This window comes from Camelus dromedarius, chromosome X (genome assembly GCF_036321535.1).
Source record: "Camelus dromedarius isolate mCamDro1 chromosome X, mCamDro1.pat, whole genome shotgun sequence".
Taxonomy (NCBI): Eukaryota; Metazoa; Chordata; class Mammalia; order Artiodactyla; family Camelidae; genus Camelus; species Camelus dromedarius.
This window is the reverse complement of record NC_087472.1, coordinates 31,637,616-31,656,028: the sequence shown is the minus strand read 5'-3', so window position 1 is coordinate 31,656,028 and position 18,413 is coordinate 31,637,616. Positions and strand designations below refer to the sequence as shown.

General features: G+C 40.7%; 1 protein-coding gene across 6 annotated transcripts in view; it reads left to right on the top strand.

The window, feature by feature from the left end:
• The first annotated feature begins 5,319 nt into the window (after window positions 1-5,319).
• Window positions 5,320-18,413, top strand: part of SLC25A53 (solute carrier family 25 member 53) — a 38,543-nt gene continuing 25,449 nt past the window's right edge. For 3 of the 6 annotated variants that reach the window (XR_010379391.1, XR_010379393.1, XM_064482845.1), the window contains exons 1-2: window positions 5,320-5,683; window positions 13,384-13,602. Coding sequence is in view for 1 of the 6 variants with exons in the window: in XM_064482845.1 (XP_064338915.1) it covers window positions 13,589-13,602 (14 nt within the window). In the remaining 5 variants the exon portion in view is untranslated. The other 3 variants (XR_010379392.1, XR_004134714.2, XR_010379390.1) reach the window with 3 other exon arrangements.

Sequence of the window (18,413 nt, the reverse complement as noted above, 5' to 3'; positions counted from 1 at the left end):
TAATGAGTAATTCACTATTCTTCAGTTGCTCTTACCAAACCTTCATTTAACCATTATTACAGATAAGTTAGGAAAGTAGTATCTTCTCTTCAGAATTTGTGTGTGCTAAGCAAGTTAGCATAGTATTCTTTCCTATGTTATATTGAAAATCTTGTACACAACTAAAATACTGCACAAGACCTATAAATATTGAGATTTATTTGGCCAATGTAGAAAGGACTTTTCAGAAACAACCAATATATCTCAGATCAGTATAAAATTTTAATTAATGATATTTTCTTCTTATGAAAAAGAGGATGTTTATTTCAGTTACCAAATCAAAAGCAACCACTTAAAAGACACTCTATAATCTGATTTTTTTCCAAGGGAGGGGATGACCAACATATTTTGCTAAATAACAAAAAAATTATAATATGTAAATAAATATAAATAATAAATAAAAAGGGAACCAATTACAAGAGGCCATACTGGAGGAATACATTCAAATATACACAGAAATAGGTTTTCAGGTATATCTGGATCTTAATTTAGGGGGAAGTTAACTGAGAGGATAATCTCAGTGAAAAGAATTGTCTTCGCACTTTTATTTTAAGCCAGAAGAGTGGATTTTAGTCAACTGTTTTGGTATGGGTGGCTTTACAAGATATATATGCTGGGGCGGAAAACTGAACAAGATGCCAGAAGTTATGGATTTTGTATCTTTGCAAATGTAAATTTTAAATATCTGATTGTTTTAAACCTGAACACCTTTTCAACCTGAACACTTCTCAGCTAATATCTATATATTTTAAAATATTATGATCAAGGTTTATAATAATGACCCCTAATGTTTTCTGAATCATAGCAGAATTATTAAGTTAGGATATATTTTTATTATTTGCAAACTAGTTGCCTGGTCTATTTTTTTTTTAACACTTCTAGATTAATCAGAGCATCCTTGTTGGGCATCCAACCTTGGGCTTGATCTTTGGCCATCTTCACTAACAGATTACAGTTAACAGAAATGAAACAACCAACAGATGATAAACAAATTTAAGAGTCATTAGAGCAAGAATATCTATCACAAAATAATTGTAATTGAACCAAAATTTTAAGTGTCTCATAGCTTTTTCAACAAGATTTTTTCATATTCTGTAGTGAAAAAGAGTTACAATGAAGCATGAACGAATGTACTTTCATTTCTAACTTGATAGAATGTGGTCTGTTGGTGTCAGCATGACAAGAGACGTTAGGAATAGGCTGGGCCTCATTTTCATTTGTTAGGTCATATGTCCAACTTTAATTGGAGGGGCCCTATCTAGCTGCATCTTAACTTACCCCTGGCTTCCCTAGAGATGGTTATGACTACTTGGCCTACAATGGAGGGCTACAAAGGGCCTTGTTTACTTAGTTCTCTGATAAACATGAGGTAAGAATGTGTCTTAGGGAGGGTTGCCTGAAGCAGAGCCTGAGGTTGGCGGGGGAGTTCTTCATGTGAGTTATTGAGGGAGCGATCTCAAATGCAGGGGAGTGAAGGAAGCAGGATAGGGCAGGGGGAAAAAAACCCAGCTGGAGACCAGCCTTAGCCTGGCCTTACAAGGAGTGCTGGGGTAGGTTCTGCACCACAGAACTGGTCCACTTTGGAGGCAAGGTGGCTGGCGTTATGTACCTTCATCATCAGTCAATCACTGACTGCAGGTTACAGGGGTGTGGGGAGTGGGGGTGTTGTAGAGTACTGAACCTCTTATTCTGCAGAGTGCAATCCTCCAGGGAAGGAAGCAGCTGCAGTTAGCAGCTAACACACACAACTTATGGGGGATGGGTCAATCTGCCTTGTAAAGGGGGCCTGAACTGGTCACCAGCAGTGTGTGTACACTACAGTATAGAAACACTGCCATATGTGTGTTAGGACCCCGGATCCACCCTTAAGAAACATACAACTGAAACACACCACAGAAAGCACTGCAGAACTTGAACACTTAAACTACGAATGACGTTGTTTCTAAAATTATGTTATGAGAACAACTGGGATGAGATGCTTGAAACACATCTCCCTTTCTAACATCGGGTTTAGGAATATCCTCTCCCCTTACCTACTCTCTTCACTAAGCAGTAGCAGCTGGTGGCGGCTTCTGTGATCAGGGCAAGATGCCCAGCAGTGAAAGAACCTGGTTGGTTAGGAGAATTCAAGGCAGATGAAGTCTCTGGAATGGGGATATGGGGTTTAGGGTGAAAGCAGCTGTAAGGGCAGGGTCTCTTGTTTGTGTCTGACATCTGCACCCAACCTCTCTGCTCTGTTTATTTCTACTGGCCCTAGAGACACCTTTGTCTGCCTGTTTTTCCTCTGTCAACACTTTTGCTGTGCACCAGGATTTCGATCTTTTCTGGCCTCTGGAACCTGACTTCTAGCAGCTTTACCCCTATGCTGACATTTTCTAATAGTTTAACACTAGAAGTAGTAGGGGGAAATTGAAAGCCTTCTCATGCTATATCTCTCCTATTTCTTTTTAAACTTAGCCACCTGAAGTAGAAGACCAAGGCCAGACATGTGTGCTATTGTTGGGAGTTGGGAAGAAAAAAGACAAGTTTGTTCTTCTGCAATTCAAGCCCAGAGGCTTTCTAGGGTGTGCAGGGTAATGAGTTCTGAAGTGCCAAGAGGGAGTGAAGAAGGTCAGGGAGCTATAAAAGTGGTACAGGGAAAACGAACTTATTTACAAAATGGAAACAGACTCACAGACATAGAAAACAAACTTATGGTTACCAGGGGAGGGAGGAAGGGGTAGGAAGGGATAAATTGGGAGTTCGAGATTTGCAGATACTAACACTATATATAAAATAAACAAGTTTATACTGTGTAGCACAGGGAACTATATTCAATATCTTGTAGTAACCTATAATGGAAAAGAATATGAAAAGGAATATATGTATGTATATGATTGAAAAATCATGCTGTACACCAGAAATTGACACAATATGGTAAACTGATTGTACTTCAATAATAATAAAAAGTGGTACAGGGATGGGGACAAGGCAGGACTTGTTTTACCTGCAGCAAACGCTTACCTTCTTATCCTTCCCCCAGTCCCTTTACCATCACCAGTCTGGCTCCTGAAAAAAAACATTGTGGACTGCCTGAGAGTGAGTCAGGAAGTGGGAATGGGTGGGTGTGGAGCAAGAATAAGAAGACCCTGGGTACTGCAGGCTCTGAAGAAAAGGAGGGAATTCCTTTTTTACTTTTATCTGGAAAAGAGGAGATTTCCCTGTGCTCTTGGGCTGCGGTAGAAATACCTGATTCTACCAACTGCTAATGTGGAAATTACTAGCACTTTGGCTGGTTCAGAATAGTACATTAAAGAGTCTCTTGGTGCAGTCCTAAAACAAGCAAAATCTTTGATAATATCCAAGCTTTACAGAATGATGGGGTGAGGTAAGTATCCTGCAGCTTTATCTCCGGTGGCCTTAGGCAGTATGGGTAGTAGTGAGGCCTGTGTAGCACAGTGGGGCACAGTATTTGACCTCGTTATGATTATTGCTATTTTAGTCATCTCCTTTGCTGCCAGCCTTCAAGGGTGAGACCCTTGCTTTATTGCCTGCTGACCTGCCTCTGAAGAGAACCTAGTCTTCCTGACCTGCATGGGTATTGAGGCGACTCTTAGGGAAAAGAAGAGCATTCAAGAAGAGTTTATGGCTGTTTTCTCAGTGATCTTTGAGAAGGGCCAAGACATATCTGAGTTTAAGTCTTGGCTCCATTTGTTACTAGCTCTGTGACCGTGGGCAAGTTATTGAGTTATCTGCTATCTCTCTGGCCTGAATTTTCTCAGCTGCTTTAGAGCCACAAAGAGGAGGGGAGGGAAGGATAATACTTATAACTACCACCAATAATTGTGAGAATTAAACAACAACAACAAAAGTGGGTGTAAAGCACTTAACATAGTACCTAGTCCATAGTTGCTCAAGTGTTAACCATGATTATCATTTATTATTTATCAGCTAGAAAGTCTTAGCTGAGAAGATATCTCCATCAAAGTCAATAATTATAATTTCTATTTCAATATACTGCTTAACTCTGTGGTAAGCAATGTTCTAGGTGCTGCTTGCATTTAAAACTTTTAGAATTCTCACTCCAAAAACAATAAATGCTGGTGAGTGTGGAGAAAAGGGAACCCTCCTACAATGTTGGTGGGAATGTAACGTGCAGCCACCATGGAAAACAGTATAGAGACTCCTTAAAAGATTAAAAATAGACTTACCATATGATACAGCAATCCCACTCCTGGGCATATATCCAGAGGAAACTCTAATTCGAAAAGATACATGCACATCAATGTTCATAGCAGCACTATTTACAATAGCCAAGACATGGAAGCAAACTAAATGTCCATCAACAGATGATTAGATAAAGAATACACACACACACACACACACAAGAATACTACTCAGCCATAAAAAGAATGAAATCATACCATTTGTAGCAACATAGATGGACATAGAGATTATCATACTAAGTGAAGTAAGTCAGACAGACAAATATATGTTATCACTTATATGTGGAATCTTAAAAAAATATATATATATATGAACTTATTTACAAAACAGAAAGAGACTCACAGACGTAGAAAACAAACTTATGGTTACCAGAGGGGAAAGGAAGGGGGAAGGGATAAATTAGGAGCTTGGGATTAGCAGATACAAACTATTATATATAAAATAAACAAGAAGTTTCTTCTGCATAGCACAGGGAATTATATTCAATATCTTGTAATAACGTATAATGAAAAATATATGAAAGAGAATATATATGTATATATAAAACTGAATCACTATACTGTACACCAGAAACTAACACAACATTGTAAATAAACTATACTTAATTAAAAAATTAAAATTCTCACTATAACTCTAGAGGTAGATACTAATATTATCCCCATCTACAGATGAGGAAGCCAAGGAATAGCATGCTTAAATCACTTGCCTAAGACTCCACGGTTGGATACTGGTAGAGTGTAGATTCAAACCCAGAAAGTCAGGTTTACAAAGTCTGTGCCCTTAACCATCGAGGTATGCGGTTAAATAATCAGACAAGAACCGAAAGGAGATGGGGAATGGATGATAGAAAAGGCACAGGTGAACAGCCAGAAACTGAAAATTTAGAGTTTGGGTTGGTCCGGAAGTTTAAAGGCATCATTATGAACTGTTTATGTTGTCAATTTAATTAACAAGTAAGTTAAGCTCCTATTTAAAAATGACTTGGTAAGATTACAAGTCAAATTACAAGAAGGTTGAGAAAATATTCAATAGCTAACTATAACTAACAGGATAGGCCTGGTCTCTTACATCTTTTACCAGATAAGTGCCCTGGATCTCCGAACCAAGCAATCTGCGTGCCAGGGGGCGTGTCGACGTGCCAGGGGGCGTGTCGACGTGCTAGGGGGGCGTCGATAGTCCAAGGAACATAGGCGTGAAGGGGTTAATGCCAGAATTGGGGGGTGGGGCGAACGGGGACGAAGAGGATTGTGGGATATCCGTTGTACGTCGCCCCATGGGCGCCTGGGATATATCCAGTGCGCGTGTCTATTATTACCGACCCTAAATGGGGGCCAGAGGCGGGTTCGGGTCTAGCCAGTGCCGCCGCAGCTGCTCTCCGAGGCCGCAAGACAGGAGCCATCGGCCGCGGCCCGCGGCGGAGAGAGAGGATGAGGCGGAGGTTTGTAGCACTTGTTTTGAGCTGAAGGCGTAGGCACGTCCTGCCGCCAGCCGCGCAGGAACAGGGGAACGGAAGTGAGAGGGGGTGAGGACTAGGGGAAACTGACAGACAGACGGACCGGTCGGCGAGAATTGATGACGTCAGTGTCGCAAGTGGGTGTGTAATCATGTCGTGAAGGTATTGAGATGTATGACTCTTCTGGGTAGTGTTTGGGCGTGGGAGAGGTTGGGAACACATGAGTGGAGAGTAAAGTCAGCAGGGTGAAAACGTGTTGTCAGCTAGGCACCAGAACATACAATCCTACCTATAAGGGATGATTTTATTGGGCCCTTGGTTTCAGATTCTTATTTTGATGGGCTGGCTGGGTACTGCACTAGAAGCTCTGTATGAGGAAAGGAATTAACCTTTATCCTCGACACTTACTAGACTGTTTTGCACTACTGAGTTTTGGTTGGTTTATCACAAAGCAATAGTAACCCAGAGGTAGAAATTTTGGTTAGCATAAAAGGAATGGAATTAAAGGAGCAAGGAAGGCAAGTACTTATTAGAAGAAAAACAGACTAATGACATAGCATTTAGTTTTGCTGCTGCTGCTGCTGGGCTCTTTGATCCCAGAAACCCCAGAGTGGGGTTTCAATCTATCTGTATTGTTGTAGTATGAATAGTTCTTTTCTTTTTATTGCTGATTAATAGTCCATTTAATGAGTATACCAGAACAGGTCCATTCACCTTTTGATGGACATTTGATTGTTTTCTTAACTGAACATCTTGCTAAAACTAGCCGAAGTATGTGGGAGTTTTCTCTAAGGAAACAAGTAGTAATATTAATTAACACCGGCAAACTAATCAGTGAATAACAAGATTTACTATTATAGTTGCCTATAGTAACAATCCTTTGAGGAAATTCCACTAATCATTTTTCAGTCAATTATCTTGAATTATTTATTTAAAAAATAACTTCTACTTTGCTGTGGTTATATGAAGGCTTGCCTCAGTATACCTTATTTGAGGTGTTTACATAAAACACTTTGATGGTGTTAGTGTTGAAACTGTGAAGACTGGTAGCTCTTTAATCTTCCTTGGTAACTGTACTTAGTAACCAGAAGGTAAGGGACGTTTGCTCTCCTCTCATTGTATGAAGCTGGAGGAAAACACAGTATTATTTCCAATGACGTGTATAGAAATTTTATTCTTTTAATCTGGCAGAATTTGGTTTACTTTTAAAGCTTCCATATGTGTCTATATTTTACACACACGGGTAGTTCTTGCTGAGTAACTCATTCTACCTCTAGGTTAGAATAGAAGTCCTAGGACTATTGTTGGAATTCTGTAATTGGTGAGTACTCAAAGATAGTGGTTATAAATGTTGAGTACAACCACCAGCTGACCTTCTGGTCATGGGCCAAGTACAGAATGTCTCAGTCTCTTGTTTCATTGTAAAAATTCATGTGAATTTGGTGTTTGGATCTTTCAAATGTGTTCCAGCCACACTGAACTCCCCCATAGGAACCTTGATCATCCTTCTACTGCTGATTCTGCTTATTCCCTCTATACATTCTTCCTTGAAAAGTATTTCTGTCCATTCACACATACCCCAATCTTTTGCAACACTCAAGGCCCAAAGTCAGTGCCACTTGTTTGGAAACCTAGATCGCCTGTTCTCCTCTGCATCATCTTTCCCTGTTGTAAATAGGTTTTTGTGTACAAGGATGATAATGACAGGGACCTTAGGGGGTGTGGTATTGTTTATTTATCACAGGTTCTTATCTCATGCATTATATTGATGCATGAAAGGAGAAACACAAAGCCAGAACCCCCCAGCTTTTTCTGTGCTTGTGTTTTTCCACTGCTCTCTTACACCACTTGTCTCTCCCTGGTAGCAATTCTGAGGACTGTGAGGCAGCTCCCACTGAACTCTTGTTTAGTGTACTGATAAAAGAAAAATGTGATGTGCTGGGCACAAAAATATCTTCATTTTATGTAAAAACCTTCTTGGGAAAGTTAGTATTTCTTTAAAATACAAAGGAAAAAAAGCAGAGCTCATTACTAATTGCTGCCTTATATTGGGCTTGCTGTGGGCCTCACAACGGGACAATGTGGCTGGGGTCTAGGGTTGCCCAAGAGGTCCTGCTCTCTCGGTGAAGCTGACCCCAGGTAATGGAGGCCATAGGTGTGACTGAAAAACAAGAAATGAGATGGATAAAGCCACATACCCTTTAGCCCCTGTACTCACTGACCTGTGGTCATCATCCTGGTAACTCCTACCTCAAAACTCACTAAGGAAATCCCCTGCCTCCCTCCCCCCACCTGAATTCTTCCCCCTTTGGCATAGTAGTCTTTTGTCTCTTTGCCTTTGCTTATTGGGTTATGAAAAAGATACCTTTTCCTTGACTTTATTCTAATGTTTCTTCTCCTGATTCCCACCCCAGGGCCAAAGTGACTTGAACAAATATATATAGGAAAAGTGTCTCCTTGTCTGTGGTGCCTGAAGGTACAGTTTCTAAGATTTCAACTCTGGGGCGGAGGGATTGAGAACAGGAAACCCACTTTGGCCTCAACGTAGTCCTAAATCACATGACTTATAAGAACCTCTCCATCCGAGGAGTTAAGGGAGCATGCCCAGATGGAGAGTGCAGACTCTGGAGCAAGACTGCCTGTGTTGCAATCTGGGCTCCACACCCTGTAGGCCTTGATGACCCTGCACAAGTTTCTGCCAACTCAAATCTGCCGTTGAGCCCCTCTAGTAAATGTTTGATGTATTTTTCAACTCCAGAATTTTTGTTTGGTTCTTTTAAATAATTTTGTCTCTTTATTGATATTCTCTATATGGTGAAGCATCCTTCTCATACTTTAAGTCTTTACACATGGTTTGCTTTAATTAGTTCTTTGAGCATATTTATAATAGGTTATTTGAAGCCTTTGTCTAGTAAGTCTAATGTCTCAGCTTCTACAGGGACAGTTTTGACTGTCAAAAAATCAATATTGACTGGTTTTCCTGTTTGGGCCATTCTTTCTTTTTTTCTTTTTTGTGTGTCTCATAATTCGTTGTTTTAAAGTGGACATTTTCAATAATGTGGAAACTCGAAATCACATTCACACTGCCAGGGTTTGTTGCTGTTTTTATTATTGCTATTTGTTTATTGTCTTCCCTGGACTAATTCTGTAAAGTGTGTGTTTCTTATTGTGTGTAGCCACTGAAGTCTTGCCCAGTTACATCACTAAGCTTGTAGCTTAGTTGTCAGCTGATAACTGGTCAGAGGTTTCCTAAAATGTCTTAAACCAATAACCCTCCCACCTTTTGCATAGGGGCTCTGTGTGTATTGTGGTACACTGTCAGTGCTCTGGTAAGCAGTTCACAATTCTGCCTTAGCCTTCACTTCCTGTTTTTACAGACTTTCAAGGTTAGCCAGAGGTGAGAGATGAGCACCTTGTCACGTTATTCCATGTATTACAGCCTTCCACATGTGTGTACTTTTAGATCCTCAGGAGTGTGTCGTAGCTTTTCAAAGACCTTTTTGGACATCTCATTCCCCAGATCTTCCTTAAAGCTTTTTGGCCAGTCTCTTGTTTTCCCTAACAGGTATTGTGGCCTAGACAGCTGTGATGTTAAACACTTGCCACTAATTGTGTTTGGTAAATACCCTGTAGATAGGGCTTTTCCCATTATCTCATTTTTCCTTTTGAGTTGTGTCAAATAACTCCAGGCCATGCCAAGGGATTTTTTTCAGGGAGCTGACAGACAGATCAAATAGTGGCAGTGCTCTAGGGATGGGAGTTTTTGAGGAGCTCCAAGCTGCTCTGCCCTTTCTCGTGACTGTTAAGCAGCTGGTTTTCATCATTTACTGTGGGTACAAGGCTGCTGGTTTTCAAGGCTACCATTTTTCAAGGATACCATTGAGCAGGAGAGAGGGTGATGAGAATAGGAAAGTTAAAAGTCCCCAAAGATCAGTGTTCTTAGCAAGATTCAGTGGTTTTCTTGAATAAATGCTCCTTGGACTGTCTGCAAGCTTTTAGATCATTTCCAAAGTTCTGAAAACATTGGTTTTTAACACCTTTTGCCAGTGTTCTCGTTGTTTTGGAGGAGTGGATTTTCCTAGGTTCTTACTATACCATTCCAAAAGCCCCTACTCATATATTTTATTCTGTTTAGGGTACAGTTAGATTTCCATATGAAATAACAATTTTGGTGTATGGATATTTGGATCAGAGCATCTTAGCAGTGGGCAGGATTTGGACTAATAGTGAAAATGCTGAAGACGGCCTCTTCCTGTGTCTTCAGGACTTAAAAGACTGTCCTGAGCTGAGGCTGGGCTGTGATCATGAGTAGGCCAGTGGGTGAGAACTGTGGACAGCCAGTGAGATAATGTTGTTTTTTCTCCTAGTAGGCTGTTTCCTTCTGTGCTTATAAATACCTGAAAACCTTGAGATGTGTTTGAGCCAAACTTCTCCAGGAATGGGCCACCAATTCCCCTTTACTGTTTACTATATTTCCCAGAAAGTTTATTGGACTTGGACCTTTCCTTTAGAAAGAATTTGGAAGAGAATGATATTAAAAAGAGGGAAACAAACATTTGTTGAATGAATCAATGAATAGTGGGCTGGAGAGATCAAGGAAGGCTTCCTGCAGGAGGCATGGGATTTGATCTGGTTTTACAAGAATGGGTGCATGTTGGTTACTTGAAGAAAATGGGTGATAAGTAGGAAAGCAGTTAAATTTAATGGAACCAACTGAGATTGCTATAATTAATTCCCCTCACTGAGCCACTGTAAGAATAAATCCCTGGGAACCCTCCTACACTGTTGATGGGAATGTAAATTGGTGCAGCCACTGTGGAGAACAGAATGGAGATTCCTTAAAAAACTAAAAATAGAGTTACAGATGATCCAGAAATCCCACTCCTGGGCATATATCTGGATAAAACTCTAATTCAAAAAGATACATGCACTCCAGTGTTCATAGCAGCACTATTTACAATAGCCAAGACATGCAAGCAACCTAAATGTCCACTGACAGATGAGTGGATAAAGAAGATGTGGTATAAATATATATATACAATGGACTTACTCAGCCATAAAAAAGAATGAATGCCATTTGCAGTAACATGGGTAGATCTAGATAGAGATTATATTAAGTGAAGTAAGTCAGAGAAAGACAACTATATGATATTACTTATATGTGGAATCTAAAAGAATGGTACAAATGAACTTATTTACCAAACATAAATAGACTCACCAACATAGAAAACAAACTTATAGTTGCCAAAGGGGAAAGGGGGGATAAATTATGGGATTAACAGATACACACTACTTTATAGAAAATAGATAAACAAGAACCTACTGTATAGCACAGGGAACTATATTCAGTATCTTGTAATAATCTATAATGGAAAAGAATCTGAAAAAGAATATATATTTGTGTAACTGAATCACTTTGCTGTACACCTGAAACGTTGTAAATCAACTATACTTCAATAAATTTTTAAAAAGAAAGAATAAATCCTTGGGAGAAAGCCAGATACTAGGCAATGATAAAAAAATAATAATAAGGGAGGAGGCAGTATATCATAGTGGTCAAGAATTCAGGTTCTGATGTCAGATTGCTTAAATTCCAACCCCAGGTTTTCTGCTTATATGCTTTTTAGCTCTATGATTCTGGGCAATTTTCTTAACCTCTCTGGCTGTATTATCTTAATCTGTGAAATGGTAATACTTTCCTGCCTCACAGGTTTGGTGAGAAATTAAATGGGATAATTCATCAATAGTGCAAAATACAGGACCTAGAGATTGTCATTCTAAGTGAAGTTAGCCAGAAAGAGAAAGAAAAATACCGTATACCACTCATATGTGGAATCTGAAAAAAAGGAAAAAAGAGGACGCTAATGAACTCATCTACAAAACAGAAACAGATTCGCAGACATAGTGAACAATCTTATGGTTACCGGGGGAAAGGGAGTGGGAAGGGATAAATTTAGGAGGTTGAGATTTGCAAATGTTAGCAACTGTATATAAAAATAGATTTAAAAAATTTTTCTGTATAGCAGAGGGAACTATATTCAATATCTTGTAATAACCTTTAGTGAAAAAGAATATGAAAACGAATATATGTATGTGCATGACTGGGACATTGTGATGTACACCAGAAACTGACATATTGTAGCTGACTATACTTCAATTAAAAAAAATAGTTCAAATTACAATGCCTTGTACAGAGTGAGTGCACACCAAAACGCAGCCATATATTTTTTCTGCTGGTTTTCTTGAGATATAATTGATGTACAGCACTGTATAACTTTAAGGTGTACAGTACAGTGATTTGATTTACAGACATCATGAAGTGATTATCACAATAAGTTTAGTGAACATGCATTATCTCATATAGGGACAGAATAAGAAATGGAAAAAGATTCTTTTATTTGTGATGAGAACTCTTAGGATTTACTCTCAACGATTTTCGTATATAACATACAGCAGTGTTAAGTATATTTATCATGTTGTACATTACATCCCTAAGGCAGCCATATTTTTAATCTATGAGTCCAGCCATGAATCCAGATACCAAGTGTGCAAAGCTAGAAACCATGTAGGTATGATCAGAATTGAAATTGTTTTTGAATGCTTCCTGCAGTTGCTTTGTTTATTTCTATTCAGTTCACCTTTAGATTTTGGTAGCATCTTCTTGAAAATGCTAGCATCATGTTAGGTAGAATCATATGGAGTGTTTTTTGTTTATGTTTGAGACAGAACATTAAAGGGAGAGTACTCACTTTGGGGGCAGAGGGTGCAGGGCTGCAATGAGGCAGGGATCCCACAGAGAATCCTCCAGACCTAGGTGAGATTCAGAGGGGTGGAGCCAAGTTCTGGATCAGCTTAACCTCCTGCTAGGAGATTCTACTACCTGAGTTTTTCTTTCTCCTTGGGTTTCAGAGGTCCACAGTTCTTATTTATTCCATCATCAAACAGGCATTGGAGTTAGTGGGGGGTTCAGTAGTATATTTTTTAAACCAGAGCATGGGCTCTGGACCCAAGAGAGGCTTAAATCTGAGCCCTGATATTTCCTAGCTCTGTGACCTTGGGCAATTTACCTAAACTAACCTTTCTGCACTTCTGCAGGATAATAATATCTATCACATAGGATTATTGTAAGAGTTAAATAAGTTAATACAGGTATATATAAAAGACTTAGACAAGTTCGTGACATATATTAAGTGCTCAACAAACTACTTTCATAGTGGGTGGGGAGGTGACTATTTTAATTCTCTGTTTACATGTTTAATTTTCTGTTTATATGCTCAATTTTTTTCGCCACTGTGTCTCCTATGCCTAGTAAGTTTGTTAGGTGAATGAATGAATGCTCACTGGTAAACAATCCTAATAAAGTGAGAGATGCTACAAGAGAGCCTGAGTACAAGGCCCTTTGCAGGACATGGAGGATATACTATGCTATGCTATGCTATGCTATGCTCAACTCTGAGCAGTTCAGGGAACGTTTGTTTGAGAGGCACTGTTCCCTTCCAGAATTTCCACAGTGCAGTCAGGAACTATGAGAACAAACTGCATCCTGGAACTAGGAGGAAAAGCAATGCTAGAGAGCCACCAGGTGGCAGTACCGCACAGGGAGTCAAACAGCAGAGGCAATGATGAGCCCTTTCCAGCCAAGGGTTCATGTTTATGTCTGACGCAGTTTTCTCTCCTCTCCACAGAAATTGAAGCTGTGATTTCTTTCCCTTTGTTCTGCTCGTCTTGGAGCACTGCCATTCCTACTCAAGGCTGCTTGGGAACCATCTGGCACTCTAGCCGCTCGGTCTTTACCAAGCAGAGGAGAGAAACGATACTGAGTTTCCAGTTCTTCAAACGTTGGGCTTCTAACTCCCACATTACTGATCTATTTCTCTTGCTCTGCCCTGGATGGAATTACAAGGGTGAGTGAAGTAAAACTAACATTTTTTGAGACAGCAGGCACTATATCAGAAATTTTATATAATCACGTCATTGAATTGCCACAGAATGCTAAGATTAATTTTGTCATTTATTTTATCCATCGTCTTGCTTCTGCAATTATTAACATGTGTGGCCAGTCTTGTTTCAGCTATACTCCCCACCTAACACCACTGGATTATTTTCAGGCAAATCCCAGATAATTTTTCATTTTATAATTTCATTTTCTGTACTTTCTTATATACTTCTAAAAGATGAGGACTTTTAACACACCATAGTACCATTATAACACTTAAAAACCCCAACCAACAACAATACCCTAACATTATCAAATATACACATAGAGTTCAAATTTACCTGGTTGTCTCAGTTTTTTAATTGCATTTGGTTAATTCAAATCAGGATTCAAACAAAGACTAGATTGAATTCATTTGATTCCTGAGCTGTAGGCCATTTTACATAGAGGAAAACTGAGGATCAGAGAAGATCATCTGTTCAGTATTCAAAAATGATTCTCTATTGAATCAGACCTGGTACCAGATGTTGGGGAAACAAAGATTAGGAAGACCCAAGTCTCTGCTTCAAGGAACTGCATTGTATGCTCCTGTAATGCTATGTGAATATATCTATCACAGGACTTAATACATTATGTTATTAGTATGTGGTTATGCATCTGACTTCCCAGATAGGTGGCAAATCCTTAAAAGGCAGGGGCCAGTTCATGGCCAACATTGCATTCCTAATAAATACTTAGCCTAGCCCCTGGTACATAGTAGGTATTTAACAGCTATGGAGAAAGGAATCATTTTGTCTGACTGGGCTGTGGGAACCAGTGAAGAGTTTCCAGCAGGGCAGTGGCATGATAAGGTTATCGCAGTAGGGAGGTGATGCACGTCATCATTTGGATGGGAGGCTTGACAGGCTGGAGGCAGAGAAGGGACTATTGTGGAGTTCATGCTAAAGAGGGTGAGAGCCAAACTAACGCAATGGCAATGAGTGTGGAAAGGAGATGGACTGGAGAGTTACTGAGGATGTGAATTTGGCAGTCTTGGTAACTTCTTAGTTGTAGAGAATAAAAGAAAATGGAGAGTTCCAGGTTTCTGCTTTCCGTGATGGTGGTGCCACCAATTGATTCAGAGTAAAGAAGAGAAGCGAGTTTGGAGTAGAAGATGAGTCCCGTTTAGGGACATGTTAAGGTTGTGTCTATGTGATCTTCAGGAGACACTCCCCCTTAGGATGTGTGAGATCAGAGCCCAGGCAGGGAGGTCAGGAGTGAAGATCAGGGAATCACAGCGTGTTGGTGGAGCTTGAAAGTCTGACAGGGGATGCCATCACTCAAGGAGAAGACATGCAGTGAGACCGGGAGTGGACTAAGGAGGGAACCCCAACACTTACCAAGGGGGTGGAGAATGAGAAGCCCATGAGAAAGATGGAAAAGGAACAGCCGGGAGATTGGAAGAAAACCAGGAGAGTGTGGTGCCACAGAAACCAAGGGAGGAAAGAGTTCAGGAGGGAGGGCAAGCCAGTGGTTGGCATTCTTGAGGCAGGTAAGGAGGGGATGGTAGAGAATAGTTCAGTGCTGCGGCCAGGGTGTGGTTGGTGGTGGATAAGTGGCAGGAGGTGAGCCTAGAAAGGCCAGTTGGGCCCTCATCCAAAAGGGCCTTGGTGTTAAGACTTCATTCTGTAGATAATGGGGAGTCATCAAGAGGTTTCAAGCAGGAGTGACCTGGTCAGATCGGGGTGCTCTAGAAAGGTCAGCCTGACGCAGCATGGAGGTTGCTGTGAAGGAATGGGGCTGAAGACAGGGCTCCTTGGAGTGGAATAAAGTGTCACTTGGGCTGTCAAGGTACAGACTATCTTACAGGATCTTTAGTAGATAAAATGGGCAGGCATTGAAAACAGCTAACACTGAGCACTTATCATGTGCCAGGCACTGTTCTCAGTGCTTATGTGAATTATCTCACGCAGTTCTCACAACCAATCTGTGGGTAGATAACATTATTGATCTCATTTTATGCCTGAGGAAACTGAGGTACAGAGAGAAAAAGCAATCTGCTGAGGATCGCAGAGCTGGTAAATAACACAGCCTAGATCCGAGTCCAGGTGGTTGTTTCTAGCCCACTCTAACCTGTTTCACTGTATGCCACTCTTAAACTCTAGATTGTTTTGCCTTGATCAGATGTGTTAGGATTCAGTTCAGCTGTGAGCTCTCAGCCATCCAAAATTACAGTGGATTAAACAGTAAAGAAATTCATTTCACTTTCATGTTAAACCCTGAAGGGTTGAATGGCCTATCATCGTCACAGGATGACACTTGTCCCCATGGTACAAGGTAGAGCTCCAACCATCACATCCACGCTCTAAGCAGAAAATGCCGGGTAGGAGGAAGGGAAGAAGGTTCCTCCACAGGTTCCAGCTGGTGAAACCCTGAATTGTGTCTTCTGGTAAAGACTGTTGTACTCATCTATCAGGTCACTGACTGAGGCCTGCTCTGTGGCTAAAAGCCTTAAAAATAGGAAATCTCGCCTAGTTCTAATCCTATCTTTTAAGTGTACGTTCTCTTCCAGTTTCTGCCTGCTTCAGGTTGTTTGTCAGTACTTTCAGGTAGTTGTTTTTTAAGGGTTTGTCTAGAGTATATCGTTGTTATATCTGAAGGAAAGGTGGGCTGGATAGAAGCTACTCAGTCATTTCCTGGAAGCCAGAACCTGCCTGGTCACTGTTATATAACCTATGGCCACTGTAGCAAGAATGTTCTAGTGTGGTAGTAAGAAATTATACCCGGATTCTATCCAGATGTTCCCTCTCAGTGATGTGGCTTGATAAAGGCAGTTTTATAACCATATTAAATGTGATAAAGTTTCAGGATGACGGGTTTGGAGGTATAAGAAGCTTAATAAGCCCCAGCGTTGGCTTTCTCATGAGCTGAAATAACATCACTCTGGACAGGCCGAATCTCACTGCTACCAACCTGAGTGCCTCTTCCCATGAGGAGATTCACTCTAAATATTCCCTATCCTGGTATGTCCTGGCCACCTCTGCTTTAAAAAAATTATCAGAGTTTATTATAGTAAATGTAACTTCTATACAATTTATAGATCAGAATGAGAGGCCAAAACCTCTACCCAGTTCTCTGCCAGATCTACTATCTGGGATGGAGAAGAGTGGATAAATTGAAAAGCTTTTTAACAGGTTGAATGGTCATGGATTGGTGACAAAGTATATGAGGGAGAATTAGAGGGTAGAGTTAAGGATGACTTCCAGGTTTCTGCCTTGGGCATCTGGAAGGATGGTCAGTACAAAATAGAGAATATAAGAAAGAGCAAGTTTAAGGGGAAAGATGAATTCATCTTTGACCATGTTTGAGGTACCTGTGGGAGGGAGTCAGAATACATATGAGTCTGGAGGACTAGAGAGAGATATCGGATGGAGATATATATTGGGGAATCTCCAGTGGGTAAGTGATAGATGAGGCCATGGGTATAGATGATATAGCCAGATAGCATCTTCAGGGTGAGAGGAGAATTGATAACAAAGCCCGGTAGTTAAAGGGGAGAGCATAAGGAATGAGTCCCTTTAGAAAACTGAGAAACAGCCAGAAAAATTAAAGGCAGACAAGGAAATGTGGTATACAAAAGCCAAGGGACGAGAATTTCACGAAGGGGTTGGTGGTCAGTAGGGTCCAGTTCAGCAGAAAAAGCAAACAAAGCAAGTACTGAAAAGCATGCATTGGATTTAACAACTAAGAGGTCTTTACCTCAGAGATTGCAGTTTCAGTGGAGTGGCAGAGTGTTGCCAAAGTACAGTTTGGGGAGTGTACAGGGGTGGTAGACTTTTAACACGTGTTTCCTGTTAACCATTCCTCCCAGTAATCATACTTCTGTATAGTCCCTTAGTCTTGAATCTGGTAGGCTCTGTAAGTAGGTTTGACTGATAGAATGCAGGAAAGTGATGCTGCCTGACTTACGAGGGTAGGTCATGAGAAGCTGTGCAGCTTTTGCCTTGGTCTTTTGGAGCCCTGAGCAATCATGTAAGAAGTCTGACCTCCCTGCTAGAGAGACTGCGTGGAGAGATGGTGAGACGACATGGGGAGAGAGAGAAGCCCAGCTGCACCCAGCATTCCAGATACCCCTCCCAGGCGCCAGACGTGAAGGAAACCATGTTGGATCTACCAGATCAACCTCGCACCAACTGGATACCACTGAGTGACTCCAGTAGATGTCATGTGGGGCAGAAGAATTGTCCAGTAAGCCTTGCCCAAATTTCTCACCCACCCAATCATGAGTATAATAAAATGATTATTGATTTCAGCCCCAGGTTTTGTGGGTGGTTTATTGCACAGCAATGTATAACTGGAACATTGAGCATTGAGGTAATAGAGATTGTATATGCGTGTTGTACTTCTGATAAGCTTGGAAGATGGCAGCTAGAAGGTCTCACAAGATTGTGGGAGGATTTTTTAAAAGATGGTGGAGACTTCAGAATGTTCACATGCTGATGGGGAAGGAGCTAGGAGAAAGAGGATTGAAAATGTGGAAGAGAGAGGCAATGGCTGGTACATGAGGTTTCTGAGAAGGGAAAGGATGAGATCCAAAACTCCAGTGAAAGAGCTGATCTTGACTGTAAGGGTAGTGGGGCACTTTAGCCTCTAAACTAGGAGATGTCTGCCTTCCTATGGATCTTTAAAAAGTTTTCCGATCGACTAAGCCTGAGAGAATATATGGAAGTTAGCTGGACAGTAATGGATCTCCCAAGAACTGGTTAATTGAGGTACTGTCTCTGGCTTACTCACTTAACC